Below are 26146 nucleotides of genomic sequence, written 5' to 3'. Positions count from 1 at the left end.
AGTCCGAGCTGTATTTTTTTTCTTCAATGTAATGGTGCAGTATGCCCAAGCGGCGGTTCTTTTCCACAGTGATGTGCCTGGGCTATTTTCGCTTAAGCTGCACTTTCCACTTTACTTACCTTGGCCTTGTTTGGCTCACCAGTAATGAGGTCCAAGGGAGCACAGCTTGCTTGCCACTGTGCAGTTTTGCGTCCCCCGACAGGCCGAGTTAACTCGCATTAGCCCCAGGTTGGAAAATCATTTACTCCTGCTCATTGGGATCTGAGATGCCATTATTGCTACACTGTGTTTATAGGCTTCCCCAAGGATAAAGCAACATTTAGATTACCTGGCCTCATCGCATGTGCAGGTTTGTGTGTGCGTTCGGTGCCGTGATGGATCTCGACTCCCCATTTAAACCGCAAGCCTGGAGGATTCTGCTGACCCAAGACTAACCACCGCTTTACTCTCCTCTCCGGACTAGCAGCTTATGCCAAGGTTCTGGCCATCACTCAGACAGCTCCAGCCTCTGGAACATTCCTGCTCTCTTCCTCGCTGTCTTTCATCTTCATTTAAAGCCTCTTTATTGTCTATGGGCCCGAAATTGCAGCGCGTCTGGTTTGCATGCGCGTAGCGTTAAAATTGGGCACCCCCAAACTAAAACAGAGGAAATATGGCCACGAGTAGTCTCGCATGTCTTTGAACTACACCATGAATCTTACATTTGAACCTCTTAAAAACACTTCAAAGATGAAAAGCTTCGCTTCAAAGGCCTTGCATTGCCTCAACAATCCTTGCGGAAGAATATTTAAAATTATATTGGGTTTAAGCATGCGCATTATCTCCGAACCTGTGAACCCTGTTGCTTTCGACCCGTGTTTCTCCTACCATGGGAGCAGCTGAAATGACTGCACTTGCTTAAATGCCTATAAATGGAAATTGTAATTATTTTGGGCCGGCACCACTTCAAAGGACTGTTTTCATGACCTGGATAAGTTAGCATTACTTAGCACTTAGGAGAGATTTACTCAGCCAAGGATTTTCTGAATTGGGAAAGTTCAGTTTCTTACCTGGCTTCTAATAAGCACACATGTGAGTAATTAGTCAGACTGTGAGAGGCATTTAGGCCTAAAACTGGCATTTGATATTTGAATGATGTAATTTTCTGTGATAAAGCTTGAAATATTTGTCAGGTTCAGGCTTCATTTATCAAATATGTGCAGTTCTAGTGTTAAACAGGAGAAGACTAACCTCTCACTATATCAGCTCAGCACAGCGTGAGAACGGTGCAGTATGGAAGATTCATCCAGCCTAAAAAACTCTTGAGATGCTGTTTAAAAGCAGTATTTGACGAATAAAATCGTTTGACATTTGGACATATGGGGGCAGTCGTGGGCTGGAGGTTAGGGAACGAGCCCTGTGACCGGAAGGTTGCCGATTCAATCCCCTTGGCTGACAGTCCATGACTGAAGTGCCCTTGCGCAAGTCACCTAATCCACAGTTGCTCCCCGGGCGCTGTGGATAGGGCTGCCCACTGCTCCGGGCAAATGTGCTCACTGCCCCCTAGTGTGTGTGTTCACTAGCGTGCATGTATGTGGGTGTTTCACTGCACGGATGGGTTAAATGCAGAGGTCTGATTTCACAGTGTGTAAACACAGTGACAAATGGTTGTTAATTCTAATTCTTCTAACCATTTTGTGTTTTTGTCCAGCTGTTGGACATCATGATGAGGATATGAGAAGTGATAAATTACTATTAAAATAATGTGTTTCTGGCTGGATATAATGCAAGTGCAGACATTACTCTGGAACATGTAAATGGAAATCTAACCTCTCTTTAAATCCCTCGTAATACAAAATGCAGAATTACGAAAGCACTAGTTACAAACAAACTAATACATCAGAACTGCGGGCAGAGATTTTGTATACTGAAGGGCTGAGAAACACTCAGCATTACCTCAACGGCTTGTTCTATAAAGGCTACAATACCAAATAAAACATTTAAGATAACGTTGTTCATGCTTTTGGTTGAGTGTAGTTAAGAATCATGTTCTTAGTTGGTCTGGGACTCTTACTTTGATGGAATCTAGGGGCATAAGGTAGATAGCTTTGGTAGCCCAGCTGGCAAGCAGAAAAACAGTAGTGTGTTTTCCTGTTTGTTGTATGCTGACTTGAGTTGAATTTCCGCTAAAGCTGAGTTATGGGCCGATATTTTAAGGTCTCCGACTGTGTTTTGTTGTTGCCGTGTAGCCTAAGAGTTAAGATACTCGTCTCCTGTGTGGTAGAACATGTTCAGTCCCAGTGCAGAGACACGGTTTGTAAGGGTCTGTGCCAGTAATGTAATGACGTCTCGTGTCACTGCATGTTTGAGGTAATTGGAGCTGTTCTGTCATTGTTAATTATTGCTAATGATTGCAATAATGTTAAAAATGCAATTAATCATGCAGCCTTAATATCCAGCACGCATTAAGCGAATACATCGCACAACTATTAGGATGCTCAACAAATCCTGACCACAAGCCCTTCATCTAGAGGCTACTGAATATTTGTGATGCTAGCTAGCATTAGGGATATAGTACTAACTTCAGTTGGCTGTAAAACTGTTTTCTATGTGTTGAAAAATTAGTCCAGCTCTAAGTGTCCACCCCACTTACATCCTTTAAAGTTTACTTCCACCTTCTAGATGCATCATCCGATTGGCTTCCTAGTCTTTAAACCAGGAAATCCTGCTTTTGAGACTACAGCGCTGCCGTAAAAGACAAGTTGGCGTATTTACAACATGCACAGCGACAGATACAGTTTCATTTTGCCAGAGTGTTGCTTTAAATGTCTTCCTTTTGGGTAAAGATTTACAGATATAGATGAATATATTTGCTGTGCCCTTGTCTTCTAGCTTAAGATGTGCACAAAGCAGCTCCTGGAGACCTTGAGTTTGGTTTCAACTTTAATTTAACACACCTAATCTAAGATAGGGTCGTCTGAATAGTAGTCTGAAGCCTCGGAGTAGGAGGAGAAATTTAGGGAGCTAACAGATGGTACCTTTCCAGCAGTCGGGTTAGGCAGCCCTGCACCGGCGTCCTTAAAGCACAAAAAAGTGCCAGGGGTTCCCCCTTAATGCTCTGCGCTCACCCACCAGCACATACTTGTCATTTAAAAGTAATCTTCAAATGCAGCCATTGCTTTGACTCTCCAGATTTATGGCGAACGCCCTGATGCTGCACTGATAATTAAGATGCCTTTTAAATGGCGAGAGGGAGGGATAAAAGAATCATTGAGACGCCTTGTGACATTTAGACACTCCTTTACCCCCAACTGCGCAGTCGGGGGAGACGTGGCACACTCTGAATTATTAAGCAGCTGTCTCAATGGAGGCCTGTCCTGTGTATTTATTTATATTAGGACTTATTATTCTCCATGTTTTCTGATAAAAGAGACCAGCACCTACCAGTTGTCACCAAGTCAGCGCTGTAGACACTAATTGCAGGGGAGGTGATTGGTCATGTTTTAGCATAATGTCATTTAAAGCTAATAATTAGTATTCAAGGGTTCTTTCTGATGCCATTGATTGCTTTTATTGTCATAATGAGGATTATATATCAGTAAGCTCACTGTTTCTTATAATATGATGGTTTGGTGGTTTGAATGAAATCCCTGCTTTACAAGTAAAGCCTCTTATTTTCATCATGCTGCTCTGCCTGTTGCTCAGTGTGGGAAATGTTGAAGTAAAAGTATCAGCAATTAAATTATGAAGGGATATCAGAATGTATTGAAATGGGTTTCTATTTTCTGTAAACTGAATGTTAATGGGTAAATGATTCAGTTGTTAACGTCATAGTGGTTTGATGTGAAGTCCTCTATTCTAGAAACAGTTTGGAAGGGTGCTGAGAGGAACCAGCCAGTCTCTAAAAGCTCCTTCACAGAAGGTTATTATGTAAAATGATTATGAATGTACTGGCGGATTTCTGAAACATTGTTTTACAATAATAGTACATAGCAAAAATCATAATTGTTTTAAAAACAGTAGCTTTGAGATAAAATTTTGGTCTCAAACATATTTTTTGCCCGTGAGTGGAGGAGTGATACAGATACAACGTTGCAAGGCAGAATAGTCCCTAAAGAAGACCACTTTCTTACCATCATCAGTATTACATATAAAAAGTCAGAGGACGTGTGTTGGTTTATTACTCATTTTGGATAACATATAAAACGGCCATATTTGTGTTGACCAACTGACCTTTGGTTCCCATCACCGCCACTGTAATTTGAGTCTCTGCGTTTCTATACAGTGAAGCATTTCACATTAAACTACTCTGAGTGTCTGTGTACATTTGAACAATTGTACTAGGGATGTTTATTCTGAATAATTCTGATACTCAAGTATCTATTACAGTTAATGAATGGATATCCGTCGAACTGCAGGGAAGGAAGATGCATCAGAAGAGGTTGCAGAATGAACTTTTAGCACTATGCTAGCACTGAAGGTTTGAAAACGAATGTTTAACTAGTTAACAAGACATATATACTAGTTTTATTATTCAGAAACAGCCGAGAGAAATTGGTGGGTTTGTTGTTGAAATGAGTAACAAGAAGCTGAATCTTTAGAGGAGCTAATGTTAACCGTTTGTTACGTTGGAACAGAGTTCAGACGAGTGCAGATCTAGATAAATGGTAGATTTAATACTAACCAGAGGAAAACCCAAAATCGTAGTCACAAAACAGTCCAGAGAGTCAAAACACGGAGCAATCAAGATAGGCAACAGTACAAAAAGGGCAAGGCAAAAACTCAGAAAACGTGAAGGCAAGGCAGTGGTCAAGCGCTCAGTAAGTGACAAGGATACAATACTTCGCAACCCTACGATACTAAGCCCGGGCTTAAATGCTATCATTTCAGGTGTTGTAAGTAAGTTCTCAGGTGATCGTGAACGCTGATAGGTCGATTGAACAGAGTCCTTGGTCACGTGTGTTCCCTGGGACTCCTGGGAAATGGAGTCCGTGTCGGGTTCCGGTTGTGACTGAGCAGTCACGTGATCTCCCAAGGGCTGCTGGGAATTGAAGTCCGTGGAATGCATGACACTGTTGCTGATGAGGACTTCTTGTTGTCTACACAAGGTCTTTTCCTGTCCATGGATGATGGGTTAAGATGTTACTTTGTCAGAAAAATATACTTTCCCTGTTCTTGGATCTAGCGAACATCAACTAGAGTAGATTGCCCAGGTAGTGAAAAAGCCATCCCAGAGCCGGTACCTCTGGCATCGCTACCTTGTCAAAATGTCCTGCTGTAGTGCATATTTAAAGATAGTTCCCCACATAAAACATCTAGCTAGGATATTTTGATAACCTGAACCACCTTATCAAAATAAGACTACCAGCATTAAAACTACGAAGCTGAAGCCAGTGTCTTTATTCATCAGCTTCTTATTCAAATGTTCCTTTTTCACCGTGACTGATGCAGCAGTTATTATAACACATCAGGTTTACCCACCCATTTAAGGTGGAATGGGATAAATTGAACAAGAAGCTGGCGAATGTCCTAATCCGAAAACATTACCAGCATTGATAGGATACTTAAAATATTTAAAAACATAAAATTAACGTTTTTCTGAATTGTTAACCTTTGAATTTTAGCGTGTTCTTGCGATGGAACGTAACAAATACCCAGAGATTTCACTGTTTGAATAATGACACCATGAATGGTTAACCAACTACCTGTGCTATGAACTATGCAGAAATTTTGAAAAATCTGAGGAATTCCCTTTTTTGTGCGTGTATTTGAGGCAGTGGCATAGAAAGCGAGCACGCCCCCATCCTGTTGGAGACAGTTACAGCCCAGCTGTGCCACACGTCACTAAACATGTTCACGTTTCAATAAGCACACAAGTCCACCCTCATACACAGGAAGCATACAGTGCATTAGTCTATAATACTCAAACACTGTTCCACACAAGTCCACACAGGCCTGTGTGCCTCAGATAGCAGGGGAGGAGGCGTGTGACCTTGCTTCGGCAGCGGACGTGCTTCAGCAGGGCTGGAAACTGTGCTAACACACTCCTGGTGCGACAGCAAAAAGGCCCCCCTCCGGAAACACATTGCTCAGTGGAAGCATGAGCCCCAGCAAACCCCATGAGCCAAAGAGACAACAGAAAGCCACAATTTGCTCCTCCACTCCCTTCTTTTCTCCCACATCCCTGTCACTGCCCTGGCGTGTTCTGGTCTCTGTTATTTCCAGCCTGCTTCATAACAGTTCACCGTCGTTCCCCAAAGCCCAGTCTCACACTCACTAATGGATCACAGTCTTGGTGCTCGACCATTAGGCGCTCAGTGCGTGGGCACCTATACAGAGAGCTTGTTTACAGAGTTAACGGAACGCAATTATGCTTAGTTAGCCGAGTTTGTTTACATGGAGTGCTTCCCACCTCTAGCCGTTTGTCATGTTGATATTATGTTATTCAGTATAATTTTACCTCCACTCTAACTTTCAGCAAAAAAGCCTGATAGTCTTTGATCAATAATGTATTCTACTTACAAAATATGTGACGTATGGTGTTTTTAGTACAGTGCTGTGCACAAATCAGAGACCACTGCTCATTTTTTTATTTCCAGTCAAAACCTCCATTAGGTATAACATTCATTTTTCACAAGGTATTTTTGAGGAGCTTACATATGACATAACTCTTTTTCCTAAGGAAGATGAAAGGCAAAGGAAAATAAGTGAAAGAAACAAGAATTGGACCTCAAAAAAGTATCGAAAGCTCCAGAGAAAATGCAAGACCTCCAAAGACCACCAAAACTGCCCCCATCAAATAAACAGCATTTAAAGCTTTCCTCTTTGAGAGAGAGGAGAAAATCAAGCTGCTTCAGATCTGAAAACATCCACAGGTGTTTCTGTCCATCCCTCCACTGTGAGACGACGACTCAGCACTATGTGTCTGAAAGGAGCTGTCAAGAAGCCTCACTGGGAAAAGGAGACAGAAAAAAAATTGCACTAGAAGCTGGATATCTGAGAGGTGGCCTAAGTTTTATGAACTGATGAGTCTTCATTTCTGTTGGGGATTCCTTGGATTGTGAGAAGCAGAAAATGGAACCGACGTCTAAGACTAAACTTTGGAAGTGTGGAAAAATATTCCTGCAGATTTCCTTGAAAAACTGAAAAACAAGCCTCTTGAAAAGAATGGAAGAACATGAACATTAAATACTGAAAAAAATTGTGTTGATGTTATATTTAGTTGCTGAGGCATTACATAACATATAAACCATAGAAACATGTAAATGTCACTGCCAAAAAAGAACTTTATAACTTTCAATGTCAGTGTAAGAAGGTTTTAGTTCTTTTGGACCATTTCTTTTGGATTTGTGATTTTTTTTTACAGTGTAAACAGCAGCTGGTGTTAAGGAAAACATGAAAAATGAAGTTAGGTTTTGAGGTTTTGTTCTGACTTGTTGTTTTATGTATATAATGTATCATTAATATAGTCGCTGCTGTCAGAATAAAACTTTAAAGTCATCAATTTTAGATACAAGGTTTTGTTCCGACTGTAGCGATGTATTATTAATCATTAATAATATATCACAAATAGGCTACAGTCATCAATAACTGTAAACCTACAGATTTCCCCTACATAAGAAGCGTTTCTGATAAAATGGCCTATAAATGTATGTATGAGGTAACTGTGTCTAAATCGTTAGGTCATTAAATGAGTCTGTTTGGACCATCTTGAGATCTGTTTTATACTCCAGTGTGTCAATATTTGCAATATTATCTACTGAAAGTATTTCAGAATTTTCATAACATGCTCTCATAGTGTGTTGTTCCTGGTCCCCATTGGAAAAGTGTCTCCTATTCCCAGTGCCAATTGGCTCTCAGCCTCTGATACCCTCGTTGCCCTGGTTTCACAGCCTCCCTGCTCTTCTCTCATTGGTTCAGAGTTTATCACCCTTTTTGCTCATTGGTTCGCGGCATCAGTGGCATCGGTGCCGTGTCGCTGAGGCACAGGCTAATTTACGCTTCTTACCCTCGTGTGTCAGAAATCAATCCTCTCTCATATCATAATGTTAATTATTATGCCTCATATTAGAGATCGTCTCTGGAAGGCAAATAATAAACACCAGCAGCACCACATCACACTGATTATTATTAAGCTGATATCCGTCACTTTATTGGATGTGTTGTAGTATTTTACATTCTGTGCGGTGTTATACGAGCTGTTATACGGTACTGATGTAAGAGAAAATCACATATCACAGCAGATTGTATCTACCTCTTCTACCTGTGGGGAAATACAATGCTGTGTGGAATTGAGAGACCACCCTCTATGCCATTTCCTAGCAAAATGACTATTAAACAAGGTATTACACCATGAAAAAAGCTGAAAACTATACACACACGCACACACACACATACACACACACACACACACATACACACACACACGCACACACACACATACACACACACACACACACACACACATATATATATATATATATATATATATATATATATATATATATATATATATCTCATTCTGTAATGTTGAGGTCTGGACTCTGGGGCGGTCAGTCCATTATTCTGAGAACACTAGCAGTTTATTTGTTTGACTTGCAAATCTTCTTTGTCTATTCCCTTTTCTCAGTGAAGGCTTCTTGACAACTAAACATCCTTTCAGACTCATAGTGTTGAGTTGTCTTCTCACAATGGAAGGATGGGCAGAAACACTTGTGGATGCAGCTTAATTTTCTCCTCTCTCTCAAAGATGAATGTATTGTTTATCTGATGAGGACAGTCTTGGTGTCTGGCAGGTCTTGTTATGAAGTCCCATTTTCTCTGTAACTTTTGGGACTTTTTTGACATTTTGGAAACTCGCTTTCAATTATTTCCCTTTGACTTTCCCTTCCTTGTGCAAGTGGATTATATTTTACGATTATCTCCTGAAAAATGAATAACGTATAGCCGCCTTAATGGGTGTTTTGACTGGAAATTAAACAAATGAAAGGTACTTTCTGACTTTATACAGTCAAATGACATGTTTTTTTGATGTTCTAGGTGTCAGGAAGTTAACACATCCTCTACAGAGAACAAACTAAAATATGGCATTTTTCAGCAAATTTTAGTGCACAGCGTCTATTTATTTGCAGAGTTTGACATATTAGAAAAAATAAAACATAAAATATATGTACCATAACTTTACAAAGGCCACATTTTCTATCATTTCTCCCCATATGTTAAATTCAGCAAATTAACAGTAATTTTGCTTTAGATGTGCAAAAGTATTATTGTTATCACTTTACTGTAGGGTGCTGCTCATACGGCTACATGACACCTATGTAAGCTTCTCATGACAACTGACATAACTGCTTATAAATGCTTATTACAAAAGGTGTCATCGGCCATAAGGGGTATTTTAGCTGACTTTGATCAAAATTGGCGAATGTGACCTTTATAGCGAATGACTCTTATTGGAACAAGCATTTATAAACAGTTATGTAGGGTTATGTCAGTTGCCATGACAACCTTATGTAGGTGTCATGTAGCTTAATTAACAGCACCCTATGGTAAAGTGTTACCTGGATTGATTTTAATTTGAAGGATTAAATGGTCTGATTCTGAGGTGCAGATCAGCCTCCGATAGAGAAAACTTTAAAGATTGGCAGCACAAGCAGAGCCGAAGCAGAAGAGCCGAGTGAACAGAGTAGGTGCAGGTGGATGAAGAAGCTCAGACAGATATTGAGTGGCGAGGCCATGGAGGGCTGTGAAGGTTATGAGAGGTTATTTTTATTGAATCTGGGATGAAACCGATGACCAGTGCAGTTGACGGAGGAGGGGAGAGATGTTGTCTGACCGTTTGGTGACTGAGAAAGTTGCTGAGTTTTGAATGTTGACCAGGGTTTTGACAGGCAAGGGTCTAAAAAAGGGAATAAAAGGGCTGTTATTGTCGTCATAAGGGGAACTTAACATAATGGGAGTACAGAGTACAATTCTCTTTTCACCTCTCTCATGATGAGCAGAATGTGGAGGTGTGCATCATTATGAAGCAGTCTTAGTTGCATTTTAATCTACCATGGATGTGTAGTTTTGGAATATTGTAAACAAATGCAACATTTTACATCCAGACTGTATCAGTACAAGAGATGCCAATAAAGCAAGACATTTACATTACAGTGATTCTATCATGATTAAAGGGTGTTGTTACTTTTTACGCACAGTAATACAGTATTCTCAGATTTTCTGTCTGTCTAGGACATGATTATTAGAATTTATGACACACGCCTCCTCTTCATTTCTCTTCTCTGCAGGCTCCCAGCTAGTCCCCCAGACCCCTGGGAACATATCTGACTCCCACTCTGCCATCAACCAGACTGCCATGTCTCAGGAGAGAGGTAAACACAACAGAAATCCAGTCCAGTAAATTCACATCTCTGAGTGATGTTAAGGCATTTACACATTGATGCTCACCTGCGTTACATTCCATCTGAATTAACAGAGAAGAATCAGAGAGCGGTATAAATTACCTGGATTCACTGGGCTCCTCATTTAACACTGTAGGTGTCAAATTATTCTCAGTGTTAGCGTTTATTTCTGCTGTTTGCAGTTTATCAGTAATTAGCCTAGTGTTTCAATAATTAATGTTGTTATTGTAGCATAAGAGTTTATTTTCAGTGTTGCATTTTAGATTTTTTTGGTTCATTGCTTTATTCATTATTCCTCTAAATGTATAGGAGGAAGTACTATAGATGATTAGATGATGGCACTAGTGAAAACTTAAAGCCCACTGCATGGACACTCTGCTTTATTGGGAGCTCAGTCCTGCCAGGTAGAGCTGAAAATTCTCTGACATCTTCTGCTTTTCTGTCTTCTCTGTTTCTGGTGGTAGTATGTCAAAATATTGACTTAGTTTCTTGAAATACACACTAGATTTCCCAAGATATTGACCTAGTATCTCACAAGAATGCCATATTTTCCCAAAATGTTGACTTAGTATCTCACAATAATGCCATTTAAAAAAAAGACTTAGTATCAAAATAATGACTAATTTTCCAGAAATATTGACTTAATATGTTGAGATAGTATGTTGAATGTTAAAATAATGTTATTAAATTGCAAGAAAGTGTTTATTTTGGGACAGTACGTCCTTATCGTAAGATACTAAGTCATTTGTCAATGTAGTAAGTCAGTATTTTGAGGAAGTAAAACATTTTTTCAACCAAGTAAGAAATAACAAGATAGAAAGTCGTTTTTTTGATCTGTGAAGTCAATTTTTTTGAGATGCTTAGTCAATAATTTGATATACTGCTGCCATAAATGGAGAAGGAGAAATCAGCTCTCTCTGTCTGCGAGGCTCTGCTGTTCTGTCGGTGCTGCCTAAGCGCACGGAACCTTTGACCTGTTAACATGAGCACTGACATGAACAACAAGAGGTGGTGATTTGAATGAAAAATATTTTCATTAAAATAATAAAGTGATCTCAACATGATGAGCAGATCACATTCCACCCCCCCCCCCCCCATATTCGACCAAATATCTTTTTGCATAAGGGAAGTGCAGTTCTCTGTTTCTTCTCTTTAACTTTCCCTCCACCCCTCCACCCCTCTCTCTCTCTCTGAGCACCTCTTTCACCTTTCCTTCTCTTTATGCAGGATCATTTCGAGCTCTAGAGGACTGTGGTTTACATTATGCTGTTTAAAATATATGATGGCGTCCGGTCTCGCATCCCCACGACCGCTCAGAGCTCATTTTGTTCCCATAAATTCAGTTGAGCGACTTTTTTCCCCCCCTTGCTTTACCACTCAGATCATTGTTGTCCAGCTAAGAGCCAAGCTTTTTGAGCCAAGCGTGTGCTCGGGGGGTGGGGGGGTGGGGAGGATGTTGGAGGGGACGGGGCGGGTGAGGGGAATGCATTATTTGCTTTTAGCACTGCCCGTGCAGCGTTCTCTCTCTCTCCATCCATTTTCCAGGCAATTTAAAACGCGGTATTACACAGTGTTTTTTTTCCGAACTCCCTTACGTTAATGGAAGCAAAACATTACAATAATGTCCCCCTGTTAAAGCTACTCTCGCTGGCAGCCTAAGCACTTTCAGCCCTTGTCTCATCATCCGCTGCCTGCAGACGGCTAGTCGGGTACTGCTGCCCAAGCGGAACAGAGTGCAGGGGAGATGACCGGCCGCCTGTCTGTGTGCGTTTGAAAGGCCCCACTCAATAAAAAAAGGAGCTGGCCCCGTGCTCGACACGCGCACACTCTTACGCGGCCGCTTGCTGCTCTGCCGAACATTTCCATTTAGCCTAATCTGGAATATTACTGTGCAGAGCGGCCCGGCAGAGGCAACCTTTCACATCTGAGTGGATTGGAGGACCTCCCCTCCACCACCCCTCCCCTTTTAGGTCTGTTTGCCCAGGGGTTTTAAATGTAATAAAGTGCCACTCCAGTTAAATATTGGGTCCACTGAGGATTGCTCTAAATGTCAGTTTTTGCTAGCTGTTGAGCTTCTGAATGCTCCCACAACGTTTTTATATTTATTTTTCTCCATTGCCTCCCAATTTAGTTATAGTTAAATCCCAGTGTAGCCGGTCTCCTCCTTCAGAACCTGCATCGCTCGCTTTTCTAAGGGCGGCTGAGGACCAGCAGCACTTTTTACACTCGTGGCAACATGGAGGTGTCATTGGCTCGAGGGAGGATAGTAGGTGCTCTGTTCCTGCCTCATCTAGCTGGGCTTGAAGGGACTCAAGTTTAATGAATTCAAGTAGTGTTCCCATCAAACCACATAGGCAGAGTATGGCCCACTTTTGGACAGGTGTAGAAATTCACCCCAGATCCTTTCAAACGTTTGTTCGACTTCGCTATTCACTGTATTTATGCAGACTGGAGAAGCAGAACCTGGGCTTAACTCCTCAAAACCCCAGGCGTATTACATACTAAGGCTTATTATTTTTGTTTGTTTGCAGTGTAAAAATTTACAAGAATGAAACTCTGGTACCACTTTAAATTAACACTGCCTTTATAAATTACTTGAAAGGTTTATAATAATTTGGTTGTTAGCTAGGTTGTAAACACTTCATTAATCATTAATAAGCAGTTGTAACATATCAATAAAAAGGTCAGAAGTGAGATGTTATATCTGATGGATGTGAATATGTGACAAAGCTGACAGTTTTAATGCTAACTGATGAAAAAGACAAAACAATACAAAGTTTGACATTATTAATGAGTGTGAGTTCACTGTTAGGCACACAAAGGGTCACAGTTGCCATTTTTATTTATGTGTTGTAAATGCTTATTAATGATTTTAAAGTATGTAAGACCTAATAAATAACTATTAATAAACTCATTATAAATTAATTCATCAACCATTTATAAGGGTAGTTTATTTTAAAGCAGTACCAGCACTCTTATTCACAACTTACATTAAATGAACGTTTAATGTAAGTTGTAAAAAATACTGACTCTTTAATGTCCTTATGGACCTCAATAAAAGGGCTCAGAAACTTTCAATAAAAATATACATACAAATATATTATACTTGCATGTTGTCAATATAAACAGATATGTATAATCATTCTACAGTAGTATTTGAATGAGAGGTCTACAACTGTAGATTATTTCATAGCAACATACAGCTCCCTGCAGCTGGGTTTCAGCCTGCACTACAGTGGAAAGGTTGAACTAGGAAAATGCCTTAACAGTATTTAAGAAAATTGGTGGCATTAATATTGAGTGCCATTAACATGTTATTAGCCCTTTAAGTTTGACAGCTTTGTTTTAAACAAAATGTTTGGATTTTTTGGTTTAATTTTTAGCCTATTTAATTGACAAGTAACAGTGTAGTTCACAAATGTTTGACAGGCAGTGTATATTTGTGTGACAGGGTTCTTGACCAACATGCAGAGGAATCAGAGCCAGTATGGTCCTCATTCGGGGCCACCCGTGTCCCCACACCCTTCCACTGGGAGCCAAATGCAGCATGGCTTGACTGGCTATCAGCAGGGCAATTCCACTGGCTCCTATGGACCTCCAAGTGGCCAGTATGGCCCTCAAGGTACTGATCATTCCGATATTGTTATTATCATCCATGCTATTCATTATTCTTATGTTGGATTGTGACTGTCTCTCCTCTTTTATTTACTCAGCCTCACTTATTCTGCAGTCCACATCAGTAGTGCTCTTTTTTAAGCAGGTGTAGGAGTGTGTGCGCACCTTTGTTGGATTGCACAATTCATTCTAGTGTAGCAGAAAAGTAGAGCGAAGGTTTAAGAGGTCAACAGAATATTCATGAAGTTGAACTGTGAGTGCTCCCCACACTTTCTGTTTTCCTTGGATGAATGAAATAAAAATGAACTTGCAGCTGTTATTAAAAGTTGCACCCCGAAATTAATTTTAATGTCCCAGCTAATTATTGGAGGTCAGTGCTTAAGTGTCACCCTCTATGAAGTGTGGACTGTGCAGATGACTTCATTAAAAGTGCTGTGCACACGTAGAGGAGGTCGCGTTCGACTTGAGGCTTCTTTGACCTGTTCTGTCCCGACTTGAACAGGTCGACTACAAAAGGAGGCCACCACAGTTTCACTCTGTTACTATAGTAACCATGATGTCCACTCCACGGTCGCCCTTCAGAACTTCTCTCGGATCCCTGGCTGTTCTGACCCCCAGCTAAAGCGCAGTCCAGCACGGATATATTCTCCCACGCTGAAGAAAAGCAATCCTAGTAATAATGGAAAAGTGTGCCAGGGAAAAAATGTTAGAAGAAAGAGATGTTAGTCACTATTGCTGCTCTCATGGAATGTCAACATTGTTCCTGTTCTGGCTGGGTAGATAAGCCCATATGGTAGTATTTATGCTGCTGTAATCCTTCAGTCACACAACAAAGGGAATATTATGATATTCATGTTGTGTGCTTTAATGTGTCATTGTGATAAATGCACAGTCTGTTTTCCTTTCTTAATCTCCCTCGGTCCCTCCTTCCTCAACATTGATGAATGGTGCATATATATTTGGTATTATTCCCATCCACCCTCTCTATTCTCCTAATGTATTGCAAGGGGAGTGAAACCAGTAACAGAAGCTTGAAGAAAGGCCCAAAGAGAGGGAAGGGGAACCAGTTTTTTCCTAAAAACAGAGCATGTGGTAACGGGGCAGGAGTTTACAGGCCTGTCTCCCTCCCATTTAGTACCATGTACATTGGAGTTTGGCCATCCCCAGAGTCATGACATGGGGCTTACTCCAGGCTGGGGTTGTACCGAAAGCCTTGCCGGGTTAGGCCAGGGTGAGTGGGCCAGCCAGCTGCTGCTCATTGTTCTTGATAAAGTGTCCATCTGCTTTCTGTCTCGCCTCCTGCCAGAGAATTACTAACCCATTAAACCAACATGGAAATGGGCTCCAAGTCTCTGATTGCTCTGCTGTGGGCTGCTTGGGTCAGTGCCTGGAGGCAGGAGCTCAGAGCCATGAGCGCGTGAACATGTGCCTTTGCGCACACATACACACTGAATGTTTCCAGCCAAAATTATAGCATCATCACAATATAAGCATCAATGAAATTTGTTCTCAGTGGAAAGCCAAATTAAATATACAGTTTAAGTGTTTGAAAATAAAATAAACAGAAATCAGTGTTTAAATACCTTTGGATTTCTCACATGCTACAGTAAACATTCTTGCTTTTCCTTAAAACAGCCTTTGGTTTCCTCTCAAGGATATACTTTAACTCTGCTAATAACCACAAGAGGAACAACAGTTTTGCGCCAGAATGGTTCGCCCTGCCCATGTTGCAATTTGGAAGCGGAGAACTCAATCCTTGCCTGCCTTGAGGGGCTGAAGGTTTTGGATTGGGAGGGGGCCGAGTAGGGAGCCCTGAGGCACCTCGCGTTTCACCAGAGACTCCCTGCTGAGTGAGCTGCTGAGGTGGCTGGGAGAGAATCTCAGGCCCCAGGCCACAAGCAAGGGAGACTGGCAGAGGCAGCAAGTCAGAGAGAGGGAAAGAAAACTCATGAGTTAGAGGAAAAAGGGATGAGATGTCTTAACTGTCAAAAAAAAGCAGAAACAGTATGACTTTTCTCAAAGCATCTGCCATAGAGGTCGTGTTCTTTGATGTTTGATGGGTCAAGAGCAGCAGGACTATAAGAAGCAGCACAAATACAGCTTTCTAACTGTGCAGCCTTGTTTGCAGTGGTATAATTTATTAGCAAACGTTGTAGATATGTAGGTTAATAGAAATCCCTTGATGTATAAATGTAATATTTATATATACACCTCTTTTATTATTTATGACATCGTTAGAACTTCTATGCCACTTTATTAGAGTTACAACACAAGATTCTTCCATCTGGAATTAAAACTTCAGTCAGTTCAGCTTCACTAGTGAAAGCAAATTAGGAATTGTGGTTGATTTGGAGACCTGAGTCTAAGCATTTACCCGCGTTTAAATGAATTCCGGAGGTAATTTACGTGTTGAAGTTTTAGTGCTGTTGACTGGAACGAGTGAATGGGGCTTGGGTGAAGAGTGCTGAGGAGGCAGTGTCTCTAATCTGGTCGGTCACAGTCCTCTTCTCCTGGGGGAGAGTGGGGATTAAATACAGCTCAGGAACAGCGTCCTCGGAATGTGTGACCATGCCTCGAATTTCCATGTAATTGGTAACGCATTGCAGTTTCTCTCTCCCTTCGGCCTGCTATGAATACCACACCTCCCAGTGGCGAGCGCCTGGGAGGAGATGGTGGAGGATATCTGAAGGGCTGAGACTGATATAAAAAAGACTGTGGTTCATTTTTTGCTTGAGAAAACACTAGAATAGCCAATACCATGGGTTTGACCGCCTTGTGAAGAAATAGAACCGTCGGTAGAATGAATCCCCAGATCTATTCAGTTATTTGTGGCAACACTCTGGGTTAAAGATGAGCTCCTCAGTGGCTGTAAAGGACAGAGCTTGAGATTGAGAGGCGGCCCTTATCACCTCTGAAGAGGCCCTGTTAGCCAAGCACCAGCAGTTCCGAAAATTAGCCATTTTCAGGGAGGAAGAGAGAAAAGTGGGAAAATATCACATGGACGCCGACTGCTGGGCCTTAAACTCAAATCATTTCTTCAGAGAAGGACCAACAGTTTATTTTCCTCAAACGCAAGTCTACATACAGTCCTGAGTGAAATTTCTGCTCTGATGCAAGAGAATCTTCAATAAACTGAAAAGAAGTAGTTGCACATTAAATAAAACAATTGCAGATTTTGTCTGCACAAAAGTCAGAGGCCATCCTCATTTATATAATTTTCATGTAAAGCCATTAAATACAAGTTACTAATTTTAGGAGACATTTCTGAGATTAGATATAAGGTGTAAACAGCCCTTAAAGCTTTCATCTTTGAGAGAGAGGAGAAAATCAAGCTGCTTCAGATCTGAACACATCCACAGGTGTTTCTCCCCATCCTCCCACTGTGACTCAGCACTGAGTCTGAAAGGACGTTAAACCATTACTGAGTAAAGCACAGACAAAAAGGAAAAGTTGCAAAATCCAAACAAAGAAGATGCTGGTGTTCTCAGAACAATGGACTGACCACCCTAGAGTCCATACAAATAAATACAAATTTGAGCAAGCAGCTGGCAAATAGCTGAACTTCAGCTTCGTATCACCAATGAATTAGTAGTGGGTGATAGTAAAACCTGTCACATCCCCCCTTGATAGCATATGATGCCCTAAATGTAACTAAAGCGCAGCAGCGAGGTTTCTGCTGTCACTGAAGATGGGCTGGGTCGTCTACCAAGCACTGCTAGTAGCCTGTTAATGATCGTTGTTGTTGTTTTTTTTGAGGGTCCCATTTCATAGGGGAAGATTTCAACCACTACGCCTTGTAACTCAGTTCCAAGAGGTTAGGGTGGCACTCGAAAACAAGGGGTAGGGTTAAAAAGAAGAAATGGGATTGGGCCTAGGTATCATGATATGATATTTCTCCCATATCAGCCACCCCTAATGTACAGATCAAGTTCTAGTCAAAGTTTGAGAAAACAAATCGCTCTCGTCAAGAAATCACTAGGTACACACTGGCTTGTTTATTGAAGGGGTCAGAACTGTGTAGATGAAAAATGAATAGTGGGAGAGTTGAATAGCTGTGTGAGGTCTGAGCGCAGCTCTACGGGAGACACATGGACTGATCCTAAATCAGGGCAAAAGTGCAGCCAAAACACGCACAGTGATGGCCAAGCTAGCCAAGCGAGAGTGAAGGCAGCTCCGCAGCTGTGCAGGGCTCTCCAAGGTCCAGCACTTGAGCCCTCACTGCAAAGAATACCATTGCTTTGACAGAAATGTGAAGCAGCATGCCAGATCAGCCTCACTTCTCTTCAGAGTCACGGCCTGACTGCACAGCATGAAAACCTGAGTACATTTCAGCTTCAAATCCAGCTCTATTGTTCAGAAAACTTTTTTTAAAAAATCACCCCTTGTCCATAAACAGCTATTTTGGTGTTTTTGTTCTGTGATTTTAGCTCTCTGTGTGTAATTTCAGGAGTATTCAGATGGCTTACAAATCTCAGATGGATTTCCTACATCACAAGAGCTGAATTCCTTCCCTTTTCATTGAAATGCTTTGTTGATATTGACATTCATTCTATGGTTTGTGTCGAGTTTTCTCAGTGTGCACTGTGATTCAGGGATTTTTTGTCATTCAGAGCAGGGAAAGCCTTTAGGTCTTATAGGGACTTCATCCCTTTTTCCAGACATTCTCTGGGGATTAGACCGTGAGCCCTAACTAAAGCACCCATAATGAAATCAAAATAAATACACCCCTCCCCTCAGAATAATCACTTATACCCCCCCCCCAACACACACACACACACACACACTTCTTTAAGGGATTTTTTTCACCTTACTTCATGCATGGTGGGTCGACAGGTCTAGTGGTCCTGGCTCTTTTCCATGGCCGCTGATTATAGAGGTGTCGGGGTGTCAACTTGGCTCAGTGTTCATTAGTAAGACCAAAGGAATCAAAGGACACTGTAACCTGCAGTGTGATGGTACTGTGTTAACAGAATTCAAACAAAAATCCACTTTCTACAAAAAACTCCAAACCAGTTCATGTTTAAAAGTATGAGATGGCATATCTGTATCAATGAGTATCAGTGTCAGGCCAATATTAACAGAAAGCGCTTGATTGGATATCAGAGTGAAGAAAAAAAGAATCCAATCCAGTCCTGTAACAAACATATCCTCACAGACTCACACCATGAACTGCAAAAATAGTATCTTGTCAAGTGAAATGATTTAAACCTAGCCTATCTATCTGATATTCAGATAGAGGGTTGTGCACTTATTATCAGATTATCTAGCTTATCTCTAAACATTCGTTTTACTTGTTTTAGGTAATTTTATCAAGTAAAATGATCTCACTATACTGGCAGATACTTTTGCACTTTTCTTAAAACAAGCACAATTAATCTGCCAATATGATGAGAGAATTTTACTTAATAAAATCACTTAAAACAAGTAAAACAGCTTTGCAAATAAGTTAAATAATCTTAAAAATCACAACAGGAGAAATATTTAGTTCAGAGATTGCCCCCCCCCCCCCCCCTTAAAAGCTCCACTCTGTATTTTTTGGGGATTTGGAGACCTCTCTGGTGGAAATATGTAGTTGGTTGTTTTAAGGACTCCTTCCCCAAGTGGATGAATGTGATTACTGTAAATGTGTTGAAAGAGCATTCAGAGAGAGCTCAGTCAAAACTTGTTGATATGGATGTGTCTTCTGGGGATGTGAGTGAATTATCTACCATTGTCCATCTTCAGTGGAACGTTGATTTTTGCATTTGGCTGTGTGTAACATTAATTAAGTGAAGGTGTCTGAAGAACTTCTGTGAAATCTGACCCAACACCTCAAATTCTTAAAATATTATTCCAGGCTTTACAGGCCGACTTTACAGTCCTAAACACATTCCGTGATGTTGGAAGGAAGGACAGAAACACCTGTGTATTTTTTCATGATTAAAAAAAAAACAACAACTTGTACTTACGGCTTTTTTGCACAGTACTGTATATGATCTAATGTAGAATGATGCTATGCTTTGCCTTACTGTGTTCTTGGAATACTGTTCTACTAAAACTGCCTGTAGTGACGGTCCCTTCTAAGAAGTGGAATTCTTGTTTGCATTCTGCACTCCAGATGTTTCGAAGGCTTTTAACTTCATCCTGTGTTCATGTAGCCACTTCTGAATTTGTACAGTGGCAGATAGGTCATCTTGGCATATGGGAACATATGAAAGTGTTGATCATCAGATCATCATTTATAGCTAACTAATTGGTCTTGTAATATAGTTTACGTTTCGCTGCTGTTATTTTGTCCAGCCCTTTCCGTAGTCCTAGTACATATGTTTGACTCTGCAGCACTGAAGAGTATTTTTTGCAGCTAAAAAAATTTAGCCAAAATTAGCCAACTAGCCAAAATTTGCCAGTTTAAGTGTGCCTTAGGAGGACTGTCACATCTCCCGGAGCTCTCTGGACAATGGCGAAATTGTTTACTGGCAATTAAAGAGACTTCACAGTGTTTCAGGAACTTTAGCTCAAGCGATGCAATTGTACTTCTGTTGATTCAGCAGATCCTCCTCAATGCTTAATGCCATCAGGCCCCTGATGGCAATCACAGGGACATTAGAGCTAAAAACCCATTGCAGCATGAAGGAACACAGCAAACTACTGTATACTGTGAGCCTGTTTGCCAAGTGCTGGTCGTATATACAGCCTTGGAAGCATAACTCTCTTGAATGATTCCTATCTCGTTTAAAGCAAGTGTAGTACAGGGAATATTACTTTGATTCGGTAATTTGGCTAAATTGACGTGTGATGTTTTTTTAACAGTGTGTTTTCAGAACCTTTGTGCATTTGAGGGCAACCATAGTTAATTAGGAAATTGCTGTTTCTTACTGACTGTAGCATTTTGTGTGATTAAAAAAAAAATCTAAGCAGAAACGGAGCTAATCCTTATTTTTCTTTCCTCTGCCTGCTTTCCTCAGGGAACTACACAAGACTGCCTGCCTATGGAGTGATGGCTAATGCTAACTGCACTGGTCCAGGACCTGGTATGAACAACAGTTTGGGAATGAACTCCAGCAGCCCCATGCATGGACAGGGTCCAGGGCAGCCCATGTCCATGGGTCGCAGCCCAGGAGCCGGCAATCGACTCTACCCGGGCAGCGGGAACAGCATGGCACCCACCTCTCCCAGCATGCCTCAGTCCGCTGGGCCAGGGATGGGGCCTCCTGTAGGAAACGTTAATCGTAAAGCCCAAGATGGTGCGACGGCTGCGATGCAGATAACAGCCTCTGCACAGGGGAGGTGAGTTACAGTGTGTGTCACTGTGTTAAGTAGTTGTTGTGGCCACACCACATGATTGCCAGCGGAACGTGCCTTAAGCATCCAGCGTTAGTTTAAGATTTTAATATAAATTGACAGCGTTACACAGGACAATGACATGAAATGGACGTATTTTTCAATCTGTTTCAGTTTTTTTTAAATACACTTGACGCTAAGATTAGCCTGCCTGAAGGCCATGACACACTGACACAACATTCACCAGCAAACTCTGATATCCTAATGTTGACAGTCAGACTCTGTTCCAGAATAAGAACGGACAAACCAAGAACCAGTTTAATAAGGAGAGTTCATTCCAGAAGAGTGTGAAATAAGGAGAACATTCTAGAACAGTGTGAATGGGGGAGAACATTTTAGAGTGGTGGGCATGGTGGAAAACGGGGAAATTAGAACAAGAAGCTGGCAAACTAGTCACAGCTTTTTAAACTATTTGACAGTTTCTCATTGCAGATTAAACATCTCAGCAAACCCGCTGGAGTGATTATGAACGCAAATAAGTCCGTTCGTCTCCAAATCATTGATGTTTGTCTTAAATCTTTCTCTTTACTTTTTCTTTAGCTACTAAATATGCACGATTGTTGTCCGTGTTGCTATGCGTGACAGCCTTCAGGTTTAAAGGGTGAATTAACAGATATACATTAAATCCAGCTTTTAAGAGCATTTAATATTAAAAGAATGACCAGCAGAGCTTTATTTTACTGCAACGGAAGATTATTTTATTTTCACCGGAAAATCGTAATTCTGCTGTGGAGCCACAGCAGGGCAGTGACACTTAAGCCTAAAACCCAAAGTAGTCAGTAGAACTACTTTACCTATTCGTTCTTTTCAGAGTGAAGCCATTCATAACTCAACTATGTAAAGTCATTGTGGTCAGTGTTGTGAACATGCATAGCGCTGTTATGATAATGCCTTTTTAAATGAGTGAAAGGAGTCTCCTCATCTCTCTAGCATGGTAATAATGACAAATTAAGTGCTGTCCAAGCATTGTTAACAAGCGCCTTTGTGGAGGGCTCTGGTCGATACATCATAAGCCATTTGGCATTTGGAGGAGAAGTTTGCGTTGACACTTTGGTGATTAATGGGGGATATGAGCCTGTGTTGCAGGCAGTGTGTAAATGCTAAGAAAACCATTAAGAGAAGGCTTCACTGTCAATAAGAAGTGGCATGACATGATGCCTACTGCTGCGCCCAATCAGACAGCCTGTCAGTCTCTTCACTTCTTTGTCTCTCTTTAGACATCTAGACGCCAAGCATGGAGAGAATGCAGCGTATGCCTCAAGCACCAGCCATACCGCACTTAACTTACTCATCCTTTTATATGACCTCTAACGATGGAGTGTTCTTTCTTCATCATGAATTGTCAAAGGATACTGTATATCATGGCAAATATATGAATACCTGGAGCTCGTCAGTGATCAATACTCTATAGTGAATTAATGCTTATAGCCACCATGTCCATTGTAGTAGTGTTGCGGTCAAGGCCACAAGTCCGAGTCTTGTCTAAGTCTGAGTGAAGTCCAAGACTGTGACTGAAATGGATCCCTCATGCCGCATTAGTGTTGTGCTACATCCCTGTTATAGCTGCACAGGGTTGCCAGGGCCAGCAAAAATGTCCAACCCAAAGTGTGCTTAGAGGCTCAATCCTATTTCACCCTTTCTCCCTACCACTGAGCCCTTAGCCCTCCATTTTGCATGATCACATGTAGGGGTAGGGTGTCCTGATTTTAGTTGGGATAGAGGGGTAGGTTGAAGTGATTGAGCCACGTGGCCCTCCAAATGGAGGTTTTTTGAGTGTTATGAGGAAAAAAAAGAAAAAATGGCAAGGTGCCTGAGTGAGCGACTAAAGAAACCCACAAGTATGAATATTTTTGACTAGGCTACATATATAATTTTTGGTCCATTTACAACAAATGATAAACCATAAAGCAAGCATTCTTTTACATTCTTCAATGAAAGGCACCATCAGGGCTAGCTAACGTTCCTCTGTCCATTTCTTAGTAACAAGAGATTTTGGTATACCTTCAGCTGATGCAGTGATCTGTGGTGTTACATGTACATTTACAGCATTTAGCAGACGCTCTTATCCAGAGCGACTTACAAGAAGTGCCTTGTCTATCTTTGTATCTAAGTATCTTTGCTAGTTACCAATAGGTTAGAGAGAAAGACGGTCCTGAGATCAGATACTGCTAGAAACAAAAAGTCACTGTTGATACTGAGAGAAAATGAACAGAGTTGAACACAGAACAGTGCAATACTGTAAAATACAGTACATAAGTGCAGTACAATACATTACAATCAATACCTAACTCAGTGCTCCTTTAAGTGCTGTGTAAAGAGATGAGTCTTCAGTCTGTGTTTGAAGACAGCAAGAGACTCTGCTGTACGGCTCATGGTACAGTTCAAGGTTTCACCATAGCCATCAAGTAGGCAGGGAGTTCGCTAAAATTATGTGAATTGTTGGAAATCTGACATTAAAATCAATCAAGATTTACATTTTGTAATTCAGACACTAAGAAAAAAATGGGCAATGCTCATAGTGCTGCCCTGAAGTACAGAAATATATACATTTCCAACACAACCCAAGACTTTTAACAGGCAATCCCAAGTCTGGCCCATTATTTATGTTTTTTTTTTTCTTTTCAGAATATTGCAAAAAATATATATAATATATAATGAAATATAAATATAAAATGTAATAAAATAATATAAAATGAAACAACTGAAGTTTGTTAAAAGTTAACTTTACATTTATTATATGTGATCAGTAGCAATAAATAAAATTATCAACCAGTCTTAAGGCCTTTACACACTAATTTATTCTGGTGTTAATAAATTCATTCAAACGCATGAATAACTGATGATATTTTACGCACCGACTGTGATTTTAGATGGTAAAAATGCAACATCCTGTTTTTTCCCTTCTATTCATCCATCCATTCATCCATCCATCCATCCATCCATCCATCCATCCATCCATCCATCCATCCATCCATCATCTTCCGCTTCTCCGGGGTTCGGGTCGCGGTGGCAGCATCCTAAGCAATGAGGCCCAGACCTCCCTGTCCCCAGCCACTTCCACTAGCTCTCCGGGGGGATTCCGAGGCGCTCCCAGGCCAGCTGGGCGATATAGTCACGCCAGCGTGTCCTGGGTCTTCCCCGGGGTCTCCTCCCTGGTGGACTTGCCTGTGACACCTCACGAGGGAGGCTTCTATTCAAGTTTTGACAAATTTTATAGGTGACATAAACTCACTCGACCAATCACCATTGTCTGTGGCATTGGGCTGGAAGTAATTGGCTGTGTCCAAGCAATTATAACTTTTTGGCCAATGTTAAAAGGTTAGTTTGTTTTCTGCTTTGTCAAAGTAATTCCAAACAAAATGTTCAAACTAAAACATATCCATTGTTTTCATACTGAATGAGTTGAACAGTGGCCTGTTTCCTATCAATCCGAAAGCGAGATCACACTCAAGTACTGCAACATTGCCTTCTAGAGAGAGTCAGACTATGCTGTGTTTTTCGCCATGTCCTTAAGCACTTGTTTATGACGGGATAAAGCTTGAAAGTGGCTTTGGCCTGTGCTCTTCTCATTGAATATTCATATGATATGGTAATACAGTTGTGCTGATTCAGTGCAGAAGCACTAGAGTAAGTCTGCTGCACAGCACTCTCCCCGAAATCATGGCCTCGCTGCCACCACCACTCTCCAGCAGCATTGTTTTCCTTATCTAATGTTATTTAACTTCTCAGGATAAGCATATATGAGAGGCTGTCTTTGAATGTAAAATGTAATTAAAGGAGTCTAACGGAAGTGGGGGAAGTGTGACTTTGTGTATGTGTTTGCTTTTCGTTCCTCTTGATAATTCTGCTGGTTTTTAGACTTAGTGTTGACAGGTCTTCAGCTTTATAGCAAGCCTGCCGCTGTCCGCTGTGGGACAAACACACTTGTGAGGATTTTTTTTGTTTTTGTCACCTTATACAAGATTGTTGAAGATCTAAAGTAATATTTGGCCATATGTGTCATTCATCTGCATCATTTCCCAGTTCATGAGCTACTTACTGAAAAAAAAAGATATTTTGGCAAGTGAAAGCTTACATCTAATCAGTACATCGTTTTGTTATACGAGTTTGTTGTAAGAATATTATGAGATTCTAAGAAACATTTGGTAATTTTTGTGGCATTTTATTGGAAGAAATTGTCTTATTATGTTGATAAATGTACTTTTTTCAAGAAATGATTCAAAACGACGACAAGACCAGGTAAAATGATGCAAAAAGTCTTGACATAAGATAAATAATATTATAATACATTTAAAACAATGAGAAAAAATGAGAAACCCTAACTCTAACACACACACACACACACACACATATACACTGCTCAAAAAAAAAAAGGGAACACTTAAACAACACAATATAACTCCAAGTAAATCAAACTTCTGTGAAATCAAACTGTCCACTTAGGAAGCAACACTGATTGACAATCACAAGCCACAAATGTGCATGTGTCTGCACAAACGGTTAGAAACCGACTCCATGAGGATGGTATGAGGGCCCGACGTCCACAGATGGGGGTTGTGCTCACAGCCCAACACCATGCAGGACGCTTGGCATTTGCCAGAGAACACCAGGATTGGCAAATTCGCCACTGGCGCCCTGTGCTCTTCACAGATGAAAGCAGGTTCACACTGAGCACATGTGACAGACGTGACAGAGTCTGGAGATGCCATGGAGAGCGATCTGCTGCCTGCAACATCCTTCAGCATGACCGGTTTGGCAGTGGGTCAGTAATGGCGTGGGGTGGCATTTCTTTGGAGGGCCGCACAGCCCTCCATGTGCTCGCCAGAGGT

The 26146-nt window shown here is 41.1% G+C and overlaps 1 protein-coding gene across 1 annotated transcript in view; it reads left to right on the top strand.

Annotated features, from left to right (window-relative positions):
- LOC108423399 (AT-rich interactive domain-containing protein 1B-like) overlaps positions 1–26146 on the top strand; it is a 275160-nt gene that overhangs the window by 214293 nt on the left and 34721 nt on the right. The window contains exons 6-8 of the mRNA XM_037542128.1: positions 10269–10352; positions 13834–14004; positions 20942–21263. Of these exons, the coding sequence (XP_037398025.1) occupies positions 10269–10352; positions 13834–14004; positions 20942–21263 (577 nt within the window). The remainder of the gene's footprint in view (positions 1–10268; positions 10353–13833; positions 14005–20941; positions 21264–26146) is intronic.

This window comes from Pygocentrus nattereri, chromosome 10 (assembly GCF_015220715.1).
Source record: "Pygocentrus nattereri isolate fPygNat1 chromosome 10, fPygNat1.pri, whole genome shotgun sequence".
Taxonomy (NCBI): Eukaryota; Metazoa; Chordata; class Actinopteri; order Characiformes; family Serrasalmidae; genus Pygocentrus; species Pygocentrus nattereri.
This window is presented reverse-complemented; position numbering and strand designations above follow the sequence as displayed.